The sequence below is a fragment of the Trichosurus vulpecula genome, chromosome 2, assembly GCF_011100635.1.
Source record: "Trichosurus vulpecula isolate mTriVul1 chromosome 2, mTriVul1.pri, whole genome shotgun sequence".
Classification (NCBI taxonomy): domain Eukaryota; kingdom Metazoa; phylum Chordata; class Mammalia; order Diprotodontia; family Phalangeridae; genus Trichosurus; species Trichosurus vulpecula.
In genome coordinates, this window is record NC_050574.1 from 69,381,539 (window position 1) to 69,397,615 (window position 16,077).

At 43.9% G+C, this 16,077-nt stretch overlaps 1 protein-coding gene across 1 annotated transcript; it reads left to right on the top strand.

Moving 5' to 3' along the window:
- Positions 1 to 640: 640 nt before the first annotated feature.
- LOC118838828 (pancreatic progenitor cell differentiation and proliferation factor-like) lies at positions 641 to 1,334 on the top strand. Its single transcript, XM_036746198.1, has one exon. It carries the CDS (start codon positions 830 to 832, stop codon positions 1,172 to 1,174), a length of 345 nt encoding a protein of 114 aa, XP_036602093.1. The 5' UTR covers positions 641 to 829; the 3' UTR covers positions 1,175 to 1,334.
- Positions 1,335 to 16,077: the final 14,743 nt, after the last annotated feature.

Here is a 16,077-nt window from a genome sequence, read left to right on the forward strand (position 1 = left end):
TCACTGGGGCACTGACATGTGTGTCCTCACCAACACCTTCTCAAGTCTTCTCCTTTCTCTTGGTCATGCCTGTGGCCAATATTGAGGTTGCTTGGCAGTCACTGGTCAGGGGACCCTAATGATGGCATTTGAGCCAGGCCTTGCAGGATGGGTAGAATTTCAACTGGCAGAGATGTCGGAAGAGGGCGCTGAGGAGCGACAGTCACAAAGACAAGGAGGCAAGAAAGGGCAGAGCTTGCTCTAAAAATAGCAAATTATCCAGTTTGGCTGAAATATAGTTAAGCAAATGGAAACTTGAAAGGTATGTTAGGCTCAGACCATGGAATACTTTAAACATCAGACTGGAGAGTTTGAACTATATCCTATAGGCAATGGTGAGCCAAAGAAAGATTTTGAGCAGTGGAGTGACACTGTCCTGTCAATCTGGCTGCATATGAAGGATGGATTAGTGGGGAGAGGACTGGAAGCAGGAATGCCAATGATGGGTCTATTACAACAGTGTAGGCAATGGCTATTTGAGTTGGGAAGAGGTGACAAGTGCAGAGATATTTTGAAGGAAAAATTCAATATCTAGTTGGATTTGGGGGTGGGGAGGATTCAGCTTAATTAAATTTAATAAACATATTAAGTCCCAAAACCCAAAGAACCCTCGCATTTTCGTTGCCGTGGAGTATCCTCCCGTAATCTCCTTTACAAATGGGCTCTGTGGCCTAGCGCCCCCTTCCCCCGAGCCAGGTCACCCGTGATCGTCCGCCGCAGCCCACTGCCTGACAGGGGCTACTCGGGAGCCGCCACTAAGGTTTACATCATCATAAGAAGAACAAGCAACATGGCAGCAATCCCGTCCAGCGGTTCACTTGTAGCAACCCATGACTACTACCGAAGGCATCTGGGTTCCACTTCCAGCAACAGCTCCTGTGGAAGTGCTGAGTACTCTGGGGAAGTGATCCCCCACCATCCTGGTCTTCCCAAGTCAGACCCAGGCCACTGGTGGGCAAGCTTCTTCTTCGGGAAGTCAAGTCATCCGTTCATGACAACTGTATTGGAATCCCCAGAGCACTCAGGAACTTTCCAGGTTGCTCATGGCACGATCACCTGTGACCTGGCTCAGGAGGCCATGAGGAAGCGTCATGTCAGCGAGCCCAGCAAGACCAACACTGGGCCTTCTGCATGAGCAGCAGCACCCTCCTTGCTGCTCCCTCGCTTCTGAAGTGTGCTAGGCATCAGAGCCCATTTCCCCCTCCCCTCCCTCCCTTCCCTCTCCCACCTATTCCCTTAGAATAGATAGGCTGCTTAAGTGTAGAAGTAGTTGTGTTGTGTGTGTGTTTTTTTTAAAAAGGAAAACAAAAGCAAAACACCAAAAAATGAGTAAAAGAAGCCACACTGTTATTATTTGTTTTTTTTTACTATCTGAATCACCTATGTGCTTTTCAGCAACCTCAGTAACTTGTTCACTTTGTACTCAACAGAAACTAATAAACTTTGAGCAGCCTTTTAAAAAAAAACATATTAAGTCCCTACTATGTGCCAGGCCCTGTGCTAAGCACTGGGGATTCAAAAAGAGGCAAAAGACAGTTCCTGCCCTCAAGAAGGTTACATCTAATGCAAACAAATATGTACAAAGAAAGCTATATGTATGTATACATATGTATATATGAATATATACATATAGGCTCAATAAGAAATAATAGAGGGAAAAAGCAAAGTAAGAGGGATTGGGGAAGGCTTCCTGTAAAAGGTGGGATTTTAGTTGGGACTTAAAAGAAGTCAGGGAACTTAGTAGTCTGAGGGGAGCATTTTCTAGGCTTGGGACAAGCCAGAAAGAATGCCTGGAGTGGAGAGGGAGTGTCTTGTTCATGGAACAGTCAGGAGGCCAGTGTCACTGGATACTCCGGAGTTCTGAGCCTCGGTGACTGGAAGGGTGGTGCGGTCACTGAGTCAGGAAACTGAGCAGATTTTGAGGAAACTGACAAGTTCAGGTTTGAAAATGTTGAATTTGAGTCTCTGATTGAGGCAGCTAATTAACACACTGGAGAGGGTGCTGGTCCTGCCATCAGGGAGACCTGAGTTCAAATCTCACCTTAAATACCTACTAGCTATGCAATCCTAGAAAAGTCTATTAGCTGCTTTCTACCTCAGTTTCCTCATCTGTAAAGCAAAGATAATGATAGCACCCACCTCCCAGGGTTGTTGTAAGACTCCAATAACATAATACATATTATGTTATTGGAAAACCCTATAGCTGCTAGATGATTGCCAGCCATTATTATTTGGTTGGACATCTAGGCAATGTCTAAGCAGCAGTTGCAGCAACAACTACTACTACCACCACTACTACTCCTCACATTTCTAAAAACACTTTCAAGTTCATAAAACATATTGAGAACTGTTATTTCTGTAAAACTTTAAGGCTAGCACGTGCCTTAGCTCTATGCGCCTTGTTTCCTTGGAGCTTCACAATAGCCACGGGCAGAACTGCTGTTGTTTCTGTCGCTGTTGCCACTCTGGCCATGTGATTTCATCAGTGCATAAACTCATTGACTCAATTCATCTGGAGCTTGTGGTCTTAGAGGGATGAAGTAACTGAGATGAAGTGACTGACCTTGGCCACACGTGTATGTTGAGGTAGGACCTGAAACCAGATCTTCCTGACTGGCACCAATTCTCCATTGTCTATTATGCCACGCTAACTTTCCCTAACCACTATTATTACCTCCATTTTACAGATGAGGAAACTGAGGTTCAGAGAGGCTAAATAATTTGCCCAGGGTCACACAGTAAATGCCAGAGGAAATTTTTGAACCCGGGACTTCCTTACTTCGACACCTGCATTTGATCTACTACTCTGTGTACTTACAATGAGTTAAGTCCCCATTTTACAGAGGAGGAAACTGAAGCTCAGAGTTATTAAAATGACTCGTCCCAGGTCATGCAGCTAGCAAATGACAATCAGGGAGCATCAAAGTTGGAAGAGCATCTAGTCTGCTCATTTGACAGAGGTAAAGTGACTTACCCAAGGTGACAAGGCTAGTTAATGGCAGAGTTGGGACTCAAACTCAGGTCTCTTTACTCCCAGTTCAGTGATGTCTCCATCACTCCATTCTTCATGGGAGCTAGAACAAGAAGTGGAAGGCCAGTGCACTCTCCAGTGGAAGGGAAGCTCAAGGGAAAAATCAGGACAATGGACAGAGATTTGCGAGTCACCCACATAGGGAAGTCATTCTAGGATTAGAATTAGCACTCATCTAATCTAACCCCGTCCTTTTTTCATCTGAGGCTTAGGGTGACTTGCCCAAAGTTACAGAGACAGTAGTAGCAGAGCAAGGGGTTGAGCCCTGGTCTTTTTTTTAAGATTACATTTTCTTTATTGTTTGTTAATTTTTTAACTATCGTTTTGAGTGCCAAATTTTCTGCTTTCCTCTAACCTCTCCCCCATCCATTAAGCAATATGTTACCCATTATGCAGGTGAAGCCATGTAAAATATACTTCTATATTAGCCATGTTGCAAGAAAAAAAAAACAAGAGAAATAAATTTTTTAAAAAATGCTTCACTCTGTCCTCAGAGTTCATCAGTTCTTTCTCTGGAGGTGGATAGCATTTTTCATCATGAGTCCTTTGAAACTGTTGCACATCAATGTATTGATCAGAGTAGCTAAATCACAGTTGATTATTGTTACAATCATGCTATGACTGTGGACAGCATTCCTCTGGTTCTGCTCACTTCACTTTGCTTCAGCTCATAGAAGTCTTCCCAGGTTTTTTCTGAAACCATCCTCGTCACCATTTCTTACAGCACAATAGTATTCCTTCACAATTGTATACCACAGCTTGTTCATCATTTCCCAAATTGATGGGCATCCCCTCAATTTCCAACTCCTTGTCACCACAAGAAGAGCTGCTAGAAGTATTTTTGCACATATAGGTCCTTTTCCTTTTTCTTCAATCTCTTTGGGATGCAGACCTAGCAGTGGTATTGCTGCATCAAAGAGTATGTGTGGTTTTATAACCCTTCCAGAATGGCTCCAAATTGTTCCCAGAATGCTTAGACCAGTTCACAACCCCACCAGCAGTAGATTTATGTCCCAGCTTTTCTGCATCCCCTCCAATATTCGTCATTTTCCTTTTCTGTCATTTTAACCAATCTGATCAGTGTGAGTTGTTTTGATTTGCATTTCTCTAATCAATAGTGATTCAGAGCATTTTTTTCATATGGCTATAGATAACTTTGATTTCTTCTTCTGAAAACTGTCTGTTCCTAACCTTTGACCATTTATCCATATAGGAATGTGAACCCTGATCTGGAGAGCCTTTATGGTGAAGTAAATAGAGTCAGGGCCTGGAGGTGAGAACAGGTGATTATGGTGCCTTTTTTAGTCAGAGGCCCTGTGTTTGAATCCAGGCTCTTCCACTTTGGTTACCTATGTGACTTTGGAGTGAATCCCTTCACCCTGGGGTGGTGGCAAGAACAGACTTTGGAGTCAGAAGATCTGAGCTTGAATCACACCTCTGCCACTAACTACCTGAATAATGAACATTTCACTCATACAGTCCTCAGTGTCCTCATCTGGAATATGAAACAGATTGATATGAATGTTGCCCAAGCTCTCTTCTACCCCTAGATGTTAGAGGCAGCCCAGTAGTGGAGAGTATAGAATGCTAGACCTGGAGTCAGGAAGATCTGAGTTCAAATTCAGTCTCTAAACAAACGAATGAATAGATAGATAAATGAATGAATGGATAGATGGATGAATAAATAAAAAATAAATTCAGCCTCAAACACTTACTATCTGTGTGACCCTGAGCAAGTTACTTAACATCTCAGACTCAGTTTCCTCACCTGTAAAATGAGAATTACAGCACCTATCTCCAAGAGTAATTGTGAGGTTAAAATGAAATAACATTTGTAAAATGCTGTGCAAACCTTAAAGTGTTAAATGAATGCTACCATAATAAAAGGATAAGACTTACATCCGTATCCTGGTCCTGACACTTATTAGCTGTGTGGCCAAAAGCAAGTCATTTCACCTCTATGAGACACAGTTTGCTCATCTGTGAAATGGGAGGGCTCATAATTTTCTAGTACCTACCTCAGAGGGCTGCTGCAAAACTCACATGAGATAATGGTTGTAAAGTATTTCATTCACTACAAAGTGCTATGTAAGAGCAGTTGCTTTTATTGGGACTCTAAATCCAGAGCTCTTTACCACTATGCCTGCTTCCAGAACCACTTTGGGGAGGATGGCAAAGTAGAGAAGATATCAAAGAGCAAGAGACTGGGGATGGAGACTGGGGAGATGGCTATATTGGAGGAGGGAGGAGGGGAAGAGGAAGAGGAAGGAGAGAAGGAGGTAGAGAGAGGGGAGGAGAAGAAGAAAGGAGAGGAGCAGGGAGAAGAAAGGGAAAGGAGGGAAAGGAAAAGAAAATGAAAGGGGAGAAGAGAGGAAGGGGAAGGGAGGAGACAGGAAAGGGAGGGAGGGAGAGAAGAAAGGAGAAGGAGGGGAGAGAGAAGGAAGGCGTAGAATTGAGGAAGGGAAAAGGAAAAGAAAGGAAAAGAGGGGAGGGAGAGGAGAAGAGGGAAGGTGGGGAAAGGAAAGGAGGGGGGAGAAGAGAGGAAGGGGAAGGGAGAGGAAAGGAAGGAAGGGAGGTAAGAGACGAAGGGGAAAGGAGAGAAGGAGGAGAAGAGAGAAAAGGAGAAGGGAGGAGAAAGGAAAGGAGGGGAAGAAGAGAAGAAGGGGGAAGGGGGAGAAGGAAAAGAGGGGGAGAAGAGAGGAAAGGGAAAGGAGGAGAAGGAAAGAGAAAGGCTCTTGCCACTGCGTCAGAGCAATAAGTGTACTACGTATATCACCTTCTATACAAAACAGGAAGGTGGGGGAGGTGATGGATTTCCCTTCACTGGAGAGAAAGGAGGAAGAGGAAAAGAGAGGAGGGGGAGAGGAAAAATGAAGGAGAAGGAAAGGAAAGGAGGGAAGAGAAAGAGAGGGAAAGCAAAAAAAGGAGTAGGGGAGGAGGGGGTGGGAAGGAAGATGAAAAATCAGTTAAGAAGACAGAAAGGGAGTGGCTGGGGAGAAGGGAGTTCAGAAAGTGAGAATGGCCAGCAGTGGCAAACACTGCAGAGAAATGAAAGAAGATGAGAACTAAGAAGCCACTGGGTTGGGATAAGGAGCTCACAGATGCCCTTGGAGAGAGCAGTGTCACTGTGGTGCTTGGCATGGGAGCCCAACTTCAGGGGGAGGGGGAAGAAGGAGAGCCAGAGGAAGGGAAGATGGGAGGAAGGAGCAGGAGAGCTAATCTAATGCAACTTGGCCCAGACTGGGGGCCTTGGAGGAGAAAGGAATCCAAGGGTTTCTCAGCCAAGAATGGAGGAGGGAGAACAACCAATCACAATGCCGGGTGGGTGCTAGGGAGAACACTTGTAGACAATCAAAGAATGTCAGTGCTGGAAAGGACCCTTAGAGGTAGTAGTAATAAATATAATTAATAATAATAATTATAATAATAAACAACTCCCATGCCTGGAGTGCTCTAAGGTTTACAAAGCAACAACCCTGGACCTTAGAATGAGCAAGTATTATCATACTCATCTTGTAGGTATGGAAACTGAGGCTCAGAAAGATTAAGGGAATTCTGCATGCTCATAGTTAAGTGTTAGAACCCAGAATGCATGTCCTCTGACTCCAGACCTCCCTCTCCTGTCACGCTGTCTCTTGATGTTAGATGCAGAGCTCAGCCATAAAGGCCTTGCTATCCCCAAGGGCTGAGGCTGGAGAGCCAGCCATCATTGGGAATTAAAAGAGGTTGGAATATGAAATCAAATCTCTGTGTCTAGCCATGGCAGACTGGGTTCAGTAACTGAGCTGAGCGCCTGTAATTTACCTATGTGACAAAATCACTCTACATGTTTAGTTTTATAGCAGTTTTACATTAGCCTTGTTCTATTTAATTTAATGGTCTTAAAATGAAGGGTATGCCTCCTGTAAGAAATGTGTTAAGGTTGTAAAATTCAGGGGAATTACAGGTATCAAAAGGCATCCATTCATTCATTAACATATGCTTATTAAGCACCTACTGTGTGAGAGATCCTAGACAATAGGGGAGATACAAAGATGAAACAAGACCCAGTCCCTGCCCCCAAGAAGCCTACAATTTAGTAGCAGAGATGACCCAAAGATGTGTAAAGTACAAACTGAATATAAGTGTATGATTAATGTTTTGAGAACAGATAAGAGAGAGAAATCAATTCCAATTGGGAGATCATAGCTTCAGTTCTATTTGAATTGGGCCTTGAAGGACAAATAGTGGGGCAGCTAGGTGGCTCAGTGAATAGAGCACTGGCCCTGCATTCAGGAGGACCTGAGTTCAAATCCAGCCACAGACACTTGACACACTTACTAGCTGTGTGACCTTGGGCAAGTCACTTAACCCCAATTGTTCTGCCTCCCCCCTCCAAAAAAAAAAAGAAAGGATGACAAATAGTTTGTCAACAAGCAGTGTTGGAAGGGGAGGGGGGATTATAGGTATAAGGAAGAGTGTGAAATATACAGGGTATGTTCCATAGTGGGCCAGTTTGGCTTCAGCATTGAGTTTGTGAAGGGGACAAGAGGATATAAAAGTGCCAATATTGGTTGGAGGCAGATAGCTTGAATGTCAGGATAAACAGAATGATTTTCACAGAATCTCAGGGTTGGAAGGGACCTTCACAGGTCCGTGCCTCCATACCTGAGCAGGCATCCCCTCTACAGCATAGAGCACTTGAAAGTTTGCAAAGCATTTTCTTCACTATAACCTTGTGAGGTAGGTCCTAGTGATCATCTTACAGATGAAGAAACTGAGCTGGGAGGTTAAGTAACTTTTCCCATCATCCCAGTGTCTGACTTGTATTACTCTAATCAATAGTGATTTAGAGCATTTTTTCATATGGCTATAGATATTTTCGATTTCTTCTTCTGAAAACTGTCTGTTCCTAACCTTCGACGATTCATCAGTAAAGGAATGTGAACCCTCATCTGGAGAGCCTTTGAAAAGGTTTGAACCTAGGTCCTTTTGACTCTAATTCTGGCCTCCCCAAGGGGGCTGTCTCCAGTTGTCCTGATCTATATCTGGTCACTGGACCCAAATGGCTCTGGGGGAGAAAATGGGGCTGGTGACTTTGCAAAGCCCTCCCTCACTTAAATCCAATTCACTTGCAAGTCATGGCATCATCTTCCTGATGCCATGGTCCTCTTTGAGAACAAAGGAAAAACAACAATAGCTTCCCCAACAAATGGGCATCAAGGCTCTGCTTGAAGCCCTCCAGTGAAGGGAAACCCATCACCTCCCCCAGACAGCCCATCTAAAGCATTTCCTTCCTATAAGCCCAAACCTGGCTCTCTACAGCTCCCACTCTGGTCATATTTCTGCCTTTTACAGCTGATTCAAAGGAGCTGAATCCTTCTCCCACATGATGGCCTTTCACTGACTTGGACACAGCTGCCATGTCCCTTATAAGTCTTCTTTTGTCTGGGCAAAACAGACCCGGGTCCTCTAGCCATTCCTTCTATAGCATGGTCCACAGGCCTCTTCTCATCGTCCCACCTACCTTCCTCTGGACCTGCTCCAATCTGTCAACGTCTTCCCTAAAATGTTATACCCAGAACTGAACACCATACTCCAAACAATCAAGACAAAGGGGTATGGGAATTATGACTCCTCTCTTCCCCATGCCCCATGAACTCGGTGCTTCCATCTTTTTTGGCCACCATATCATACTATTAACTCAGAATAACCTTGTACTCCACTAAAACCTCCAGATCTTTTTTATGCAAACTGTTATCTGCCTCCTCCATCATATGCACATATAGTTGATTTTTTCAAACCCAAGAGTAAGACTTTGTATTATTCTCTATTAAACTGAATCCTGTTAGATTGGGGCCCACCCTTCCAGCATGTTGAGATCTTTTTAGATCCAGACTCTTATACAATAAGCTGTCCTCCTGGATTTAAGTCTGGAGACTAGGTCATCTACACCTTCATTTGAAACATTAATAGAAATAATGAACAGTAGAAGCCAAGAACAAGAGCTCTAATACACTCCAATGGAGACTTCCCTTCCAGTCGATATTGAACCATTAATGACTTTCTCCTACCTAGTCACTAAAGGCAGCTACATGGCTCAGTGGATAGAGCACTGGGCTTGGAATCAGGAAGAAGATGAGTCTTCATGAGTTCAAATCCACCCTCAGAAACTTACTAACAGTATGACCCTGGGCAAGTCACTTCACATTATTTGCCTCAGTTTCCTCATCTGGAGAAGGAAATGGCAAACCACTCTAGTATCTTTGTCAAGAAAACCCCAAACGGGTTCACAAAGAGTCAAACACAACTGAACCACTAAACCAATTCTAAATCCATCTAACTGTACTTTCATCTGACCCACATTTTCCAGGAGGATATAATGACTTTGTCAAGTGTCTCTATTTGGTCAGCAGCACGAGACTAATTCTCATCACTCCTTATCTTAGTCCCTATTGTGAAAGGGTAGATAAGTACCAGGAGATGTCATAGTCATAACTAGCAATCTTGGTGCCCAAGGCAAATAATATGAAATGGGCTCTCAAATCAACTTTTCGAGACAAATTCCGTTGAGTGGGATGGAGAGGAGGGAGAGATGCCAGAATTCACCTGGGGGTGTGACTATGGAGAAGAGGAAGTGTGCTATGCCATCTGGTAGCTTTCCTACTTTATATATTCTTACTAACTGGGTGCTGGGCTCTCCAGTCTATGACGCTGAAGGAATACAAGTGCACCCTCCAAATGCTGATGCCTTGGGAATAAACTATATTGCACCACCCTAGTTATGACACTATGTGGCCAGCAGAGAAAAGAGATCTGACCAACAGCCTGAGGCCAGCCTCGGTTTGGAGAAACTAATTGCAATATCAGGCAGAGGGGACCTGCAGAGAAATAAGTGTACTAAATATATCACCTTCTATACAAAGCCTTTCCTGATCCCTCCCCACCAACTGCGACGCCCTCCTCCCCAGACTACCTTGGGTTTGTTGTGCGTTTGTTCAGCATATGCTTATAGATGCCGAAATCGACTTGTCAATAAAAGGAAAAGAGGCATTATTTCTGTTGCTGGATCTGCGTCCCCACTGCCTAACACAGTGCCTGGCACATAGTAGGTATTTAATAAATGCTTGTTAATTAATTGATTAAAGAAGAGCTAAAGGGGCAATTTTCATTTTTATTCCAAAGATCAAGTGAAAACAGAGTGGAGCAGAGGGATCAGGGGGTTATGAAAAGAACCTGGAATGGACTGAGAGGAAGTGGGAGAGCTGCAGAGGCACTCAGCAGAGCTTAATGCATACACACACACACGCGCGCGCGCACACGTATACATATACACCAACACACATATATACACATATACATTCTATCTATTATATCGTATTATATTACTATTAGTATATTATTCTTATCTGGTTATACTTATTACTATAGAGGCAGCTGGTGGTGCAGTAGATAGAGCACTGGACCTGGAGTCAGGAATATCTGAGTTCAAATCTGACTTCAGACACTTCCTAGCTCTGTGACCTTAAAATAGGGATGACAATACCCCCTACTTCCCAGAGTTGATGTGAGGATTAAATAAGACACCAGCCATTGTATGCGTATGTATAACTATATCTATACATATACAGAAAATAATATTGGGTGTATATACATATGTCTGTGTATATACATGTATACACATACATGGAAAGATTGAGATACATATATGGAAAAGTATATACATACATATATGTATTTCTCTAGATACATATATACATACACATGTGTGTATGTATATATTTATGTGTGCATGTGTGTATATGTATGTATATATACACACATTTATACATATATATTACAACTGTGATGTGGAAGTTAATTTAGCTCTCAACCCCTGCTCTAATTATTCTGAAAAATGTAGAAATTAGAGGCATGTGATTCCAAAAAAGTGAATACATTTCATTTAGGGTAAAAAGTGCAAATAAGGAGGAGGCATCCACTCTAGCAGCTGGGGCTCCCCTGTGACCAGGCATATCTGGCAGCAAGTATTAGCCTATATCCAGCATGGTGTAACACAAAGATCCTGGATTCAAATCCTGACTCCCATACTTCTTAGTGATGTGATCCTGGGCAAGCCAATTTCTGAGCCTCAGTTTCCACCCCTGAAAATGAAGATAATAATGTTGTCACCACCTACCCTGACAGAGCTGTTGTGAATAAAGTCTTGGAGTAAATCTTAAGATTCTAAAGAAATGACAGCTAGTTTTCATTCGCTAGTCAGTGAAAGAAATGGCATTTCTGGCCTACACAGAGGTTCTACCTGAGACTTTTCATAGGATAGGAAAGTGGACCTGGAACTTGAAGCAGATGACAGCGAGATGTCTTCCTGGAGTCTGGTTTTGGTTGTGTTGAGTTTGAAGTACCTTTGGGACATCCAGATGGAGATGTTCAGCAGGCAGCTGGGAATGTGGGAGTGGAGCTCAGAAGAAAGGTTAGGGCTGAATAGACATACGTGGGAATCATCTGTCCAGAGATGATTACTCAACTCACAGGAGCTGCTGACATAACCAAGTGAGATATTGTAGAGAAAAAAAAAGATAGCTGGACCAGGGCAGAGCTTTGGGGAATTCTCCCAGTTGATGGGCTTGACACGGATGAAGAGCCAAGAAAAGAGACTGAGAAGAAGCAGTCAGATAGGTCAGAAGAGGACCAAGAGAAAGCAGGGTCATGGAGACCAAGGGAGAAGATTGTGTCCCCTTGGAAGACAGCCAGAGTTGGTTGGCATCCCACTGATGAAGATCCCGCAAAGGTGATGGAGAATTGGTCACACATGTAAAAGGAGAACCAAGAGGTGAGAGTAGGTCAAGGCGGAAAGGGTGGTCAAGACCATCAAAAGCTGTTAAGAGGTCAAGAACATCAAGAACTGAGAAAAGGATTGAATTTAGCAGTTGAGATCATTGGTTGTCTCTAGCGGAGTGCTGCAGGACTCTGTTCTCAGTCTTCTGATCAATGTTTTTTATCAATCTTTTGGATGAAGCCACGGATGAATCATAGGATAATAGATTTAGAATTGAAAAGCACTTTAGATGTCAACAGGTCCAACTCCTTCATTTTACATATAGGGAAATGAGGTCCCAGAGAAGCTAAGAGATTTGCCCAAGATCACAGAGCCCAAGTGGCAGAGCCCAAACTGGAACCCAGAACCTTCGACGTAGAATTCAGCAGCATTCTTTCCATTTCTACCCACCCCCCAACATGCTTATCAAATTTATGGGTGATATTAAGTTGGCAGGGATGGCTAACAGAATTGATATGAAAAAAAGCCACCATGGGTTAGAAGAATGACAAGAATCTAATAAAATGTCATAGCTCTAGAACTGGAAGAGAACTTCAAAGCCTTCTCATCTAACTCACCCATTTTATAGATTAGGAAACTGAGGCTCAGAGAAGTTAAAGTCTATTTAGTGCAAGATCTCCAAAGCTAGCCAGACTCAGACTCACCATAGGCCGGCTGCCTTCTGGTCATCTTCATGCCTTGCTACTGTTAGACTATCCCTTTTCTACCCTAACTTCCCCACCCCCTTCTCCCTTCCACCTCTAGCTTTATAATTTAATTAATATTATAATATATAACACATAATATGTTAGCATAGTATACATTAGCATGATATATTAATATAGTATATAATATATAATAGTATAGTATCTATATAACAGTAATCTAATTAATATTAATATTCCTGAAAAATTCACATCAATCAATTGTCCTATGGTTCCATTCACTAACCCTGACCTCCCTGGCCACTCCCCAATACATGTTATCTTTCCATGATTAGTAATAATAATAGCTAACTAAACTAACTACCATAGCACTCGCTATGTCCCAGGCACTGTTAGTGTTAAGCACTTTACACTTGATCCTCATAGCAAGCCTGGGAGGTGAGTGCTATTACGATCTCCATTTTTACAGATGAGGAAACTGAGGCAAACAGAGGCTTGTGACTTGCCCAGTGTCACACTGCTAGAAATTTTCTAAGGCTGGATTTGAACCCATCTCTTCCTAACTCAAGGCCTTGAGTTCAAATCCAGTCTCAGATACTTACTAGCTATGTGCCGTCAGGCAAGTTACTTAACCTCTGTTTGTGTCCGTTTCCTCATCTGTATAACGGGGATCATAATAACACCTACTTCTCAGGGTTGTTGTGAGGTTCAAATGAGATAATAATTGTAAAGCTCTTGGCACAGTCCTTGGCACATATTAAGAGCTATTTAAATATTGGTTATCACCACCACTATCATCATCATCATCATCATCATCACCATCATTGTATCCACTATGCCCCATAACTGCCCTAAACTTGAGGACCTTAAGATGGAAGCTTCTTGAATGAGGGGACTGTCTCTTGGTATTACCTCCATTTGCATCACTCGCACTTAGCACAGGAGTGGCACTCAATGAGTGTTTTTGTATTCATTCATTCATCTATTATTCATTCATTAATTCATCCATTTGTTCCTGGTGGGGGATTTGAACCCAGGTCCTGTGACTACAAAGCTAGCCTTCTTTCTTTCGCTTCACTAATTTTATATTGATGTTGGGAAATATTTCCCAACAATTCAAGCTGTTCGAAAGTGAAATGGGCTGCCTCTCGAAGGGATGGGACTCTGCTCCTTGGAGGTCTTCAAATAGAGACTGGATGACCACTGCTAGAGTGAGAATTTCTTTCCTAGGTACGACTGGACATCCACTAAGGTGGGTCCCTTTCACCTTTCAGATTCTGTGACTGTAATTCAACCATCATTTATTTGTTGGATGCCTGTGTATGAAGTGGGGCAGCTGGGCGCCACAGCAGATAGAGCGCTGGGCTTGGAATCAGGAAGATTCCTCTTTGAGTTCAAATCTGGCCTCAGACACTTACTAGCTGGGTGACCCTGGGCAAGTCACCTAACCCAGTTTGCCTCAGTTTCCTCATCTGTAAAATGAGCTGCATGCAGAAGGAAATAGCAAACCATTCCAGTGTCTCTGCCAACAAAATCCCAAATGGGGTCAGGAAGAGTCAGATACGACTGAAATGACTCAACAACAACACATGTATAAGGCACAATGTTTGGTACTGAGACTACAAAGATGAAAGGCAGCATAGTCTTTGCTTTCAGGGAGCTTATGATTTGGTAGGGGAAAATAACATCTACACAGCTAATACGATAGCAACAAAGGAAAGGACCATCCAGGATGCTCTAGGGACATTTGAGGATAGGAAGAATCCTGAGTGGGAGAGTCAGGGAGGGTTTGATGGAGGAGCAGGCACCTGGAATGACCCTTAAAGGAAGAGAAGATGCCCAGAATTAGGGAAGTGGTTGTAGTCCCACTGTCCCTGCTGCCCTAGTCTAGTGCCAGGCTCAGTTCTGGGGCCATATTCCAGGAAGGGTACTGACAAACCAGGGCAGAGCATCGAGAAAATAACGACTGGATGGTGAAGGCAGGACCACAGAAGCGCTGTTGGCTAGAACTTGGGGTGATTGGCCTGGAGAAGACAACTCCAGGGAGAACATGAGAGCTATATTCCAGCATCTGATGAGCTGCATCATGGAGGAAGGGTTACACATGCTCTGCTTGGCCCCAGAGGGGAGAACTGGGAGAAGTGGCAGAAGGTAGCAGACAGTGGGCAGATTTGAGCTTCATGAAAGCTGTCCCAAAGTGGAATGAGCTGCCTTGGGAGGAAGTACAGGCATCCTCTTGTAAGCGGTCTTCGGACAGAGGGTAACTGGCCATTGGTTGGGGGCATGGTAGAGAAAACTCCTGTTTAGGAGCAGGTTGGGCCAGGGGCCTTCTGAAGTGCCTTATAACTCTGAGGTTCTCCGAAGATAATGAGTCCTCCATCACCCGAGTCTTCAGTCAGAGATTCTCGGTTTGTATTTTTGAAGGGAATCCTGCTCAGACAAGGATAAAACACCTTCTGAGGTCTCCCTTCCAAATCTGAGATCCTACAACTCTGGGAATGCTCCTGGGAATCCTCTTCAGACTCAGGCTTTTAACACCATCCTAAATCAAGCCAGTGTTCTCTCCTTAAGGCCAGGGGTAGGGGCGGGGACAGGGGAAGGGGCAGAGAGAATGGAGAAGGCATGGAGAGGAGAAGAGGAAAGGACAGGGGCAGAGAATGGAGTAGGAACAAGGATGAAGAATAGAAACTAGGGTATTCAGACATGTACATAGAGGGTGTGCAGGAATAAGGCCAGGGAAGGGACAAAGGTCAGGATGGGGATACACATAGAGATGGGCAGAAATAGGACTTCTCTCTAGAGCCCAGGTCCATCATTCAATCCCAAATTAAAACTGCTCTCCTCACAGTTCCCAGAATCCCAACTCACCAGGATCCTTGGGTTTCACCCATAGAAATCCTCCACCTTAAACTGCTTTCCTGGATGTCTGGTACCTAAGATCAGCTGTCATGAGTTCCGTCAGGCAGCTGTCTTAAATGACTGTGCTTGACAGCTCCTGACTGACATTCAGCAGCTAGATGGCAGACAGAGAGAGAGCGAGCTTTGGAGCCAGGCCAACCTGAGTTCCAATCCTAACTCAGACACTGCCTAGCTGTGGGACCCTGGGCAAGTCTTTTTTAACTCCTGTATGCCTCATGTTGCTCATCTGCAAAACGGAGATAAGGATATCTTCCGGTTCAATTCAATCCCAATAGCATGCATTAAGCTCCTACTGTGTGCTGGGTCCATGCTCTAGGCACTGAGGATACAAAAGCAAAAGGGAAAAAAATCCCTTCCCTAGCTTGTATTCTTCTGGAATATGTTCATTATGATCATTCTACTTAGCTTTGAATAGCTCATTACCAGCCCCATTACACCTGAGGTTCTCAAGCTGATAGGATTTGTTTCTCTGCCAAGCATTGTGGGAACTTGGAGATCAGAAAGGAGGCACGAGCTGGGAGGGACAGATCCCAAGAGGTGTAGGAGAGGCAAGGCTCGGGACACAGCTCAGGATGGATGGCACTGGGGGACTGGGGAGCCTGACTGCATTTGCTTTAGGGAGTAAA

Excerpts from the sequence above, each read along its gene's own strand:
- LOC118838828 (XM_036746198.1), top strand. The coding sequence starts at position 830 with ATGGCAGCAATCCCGTCCAGCGGTTCACTTGTAGCAACCCATGACTAC.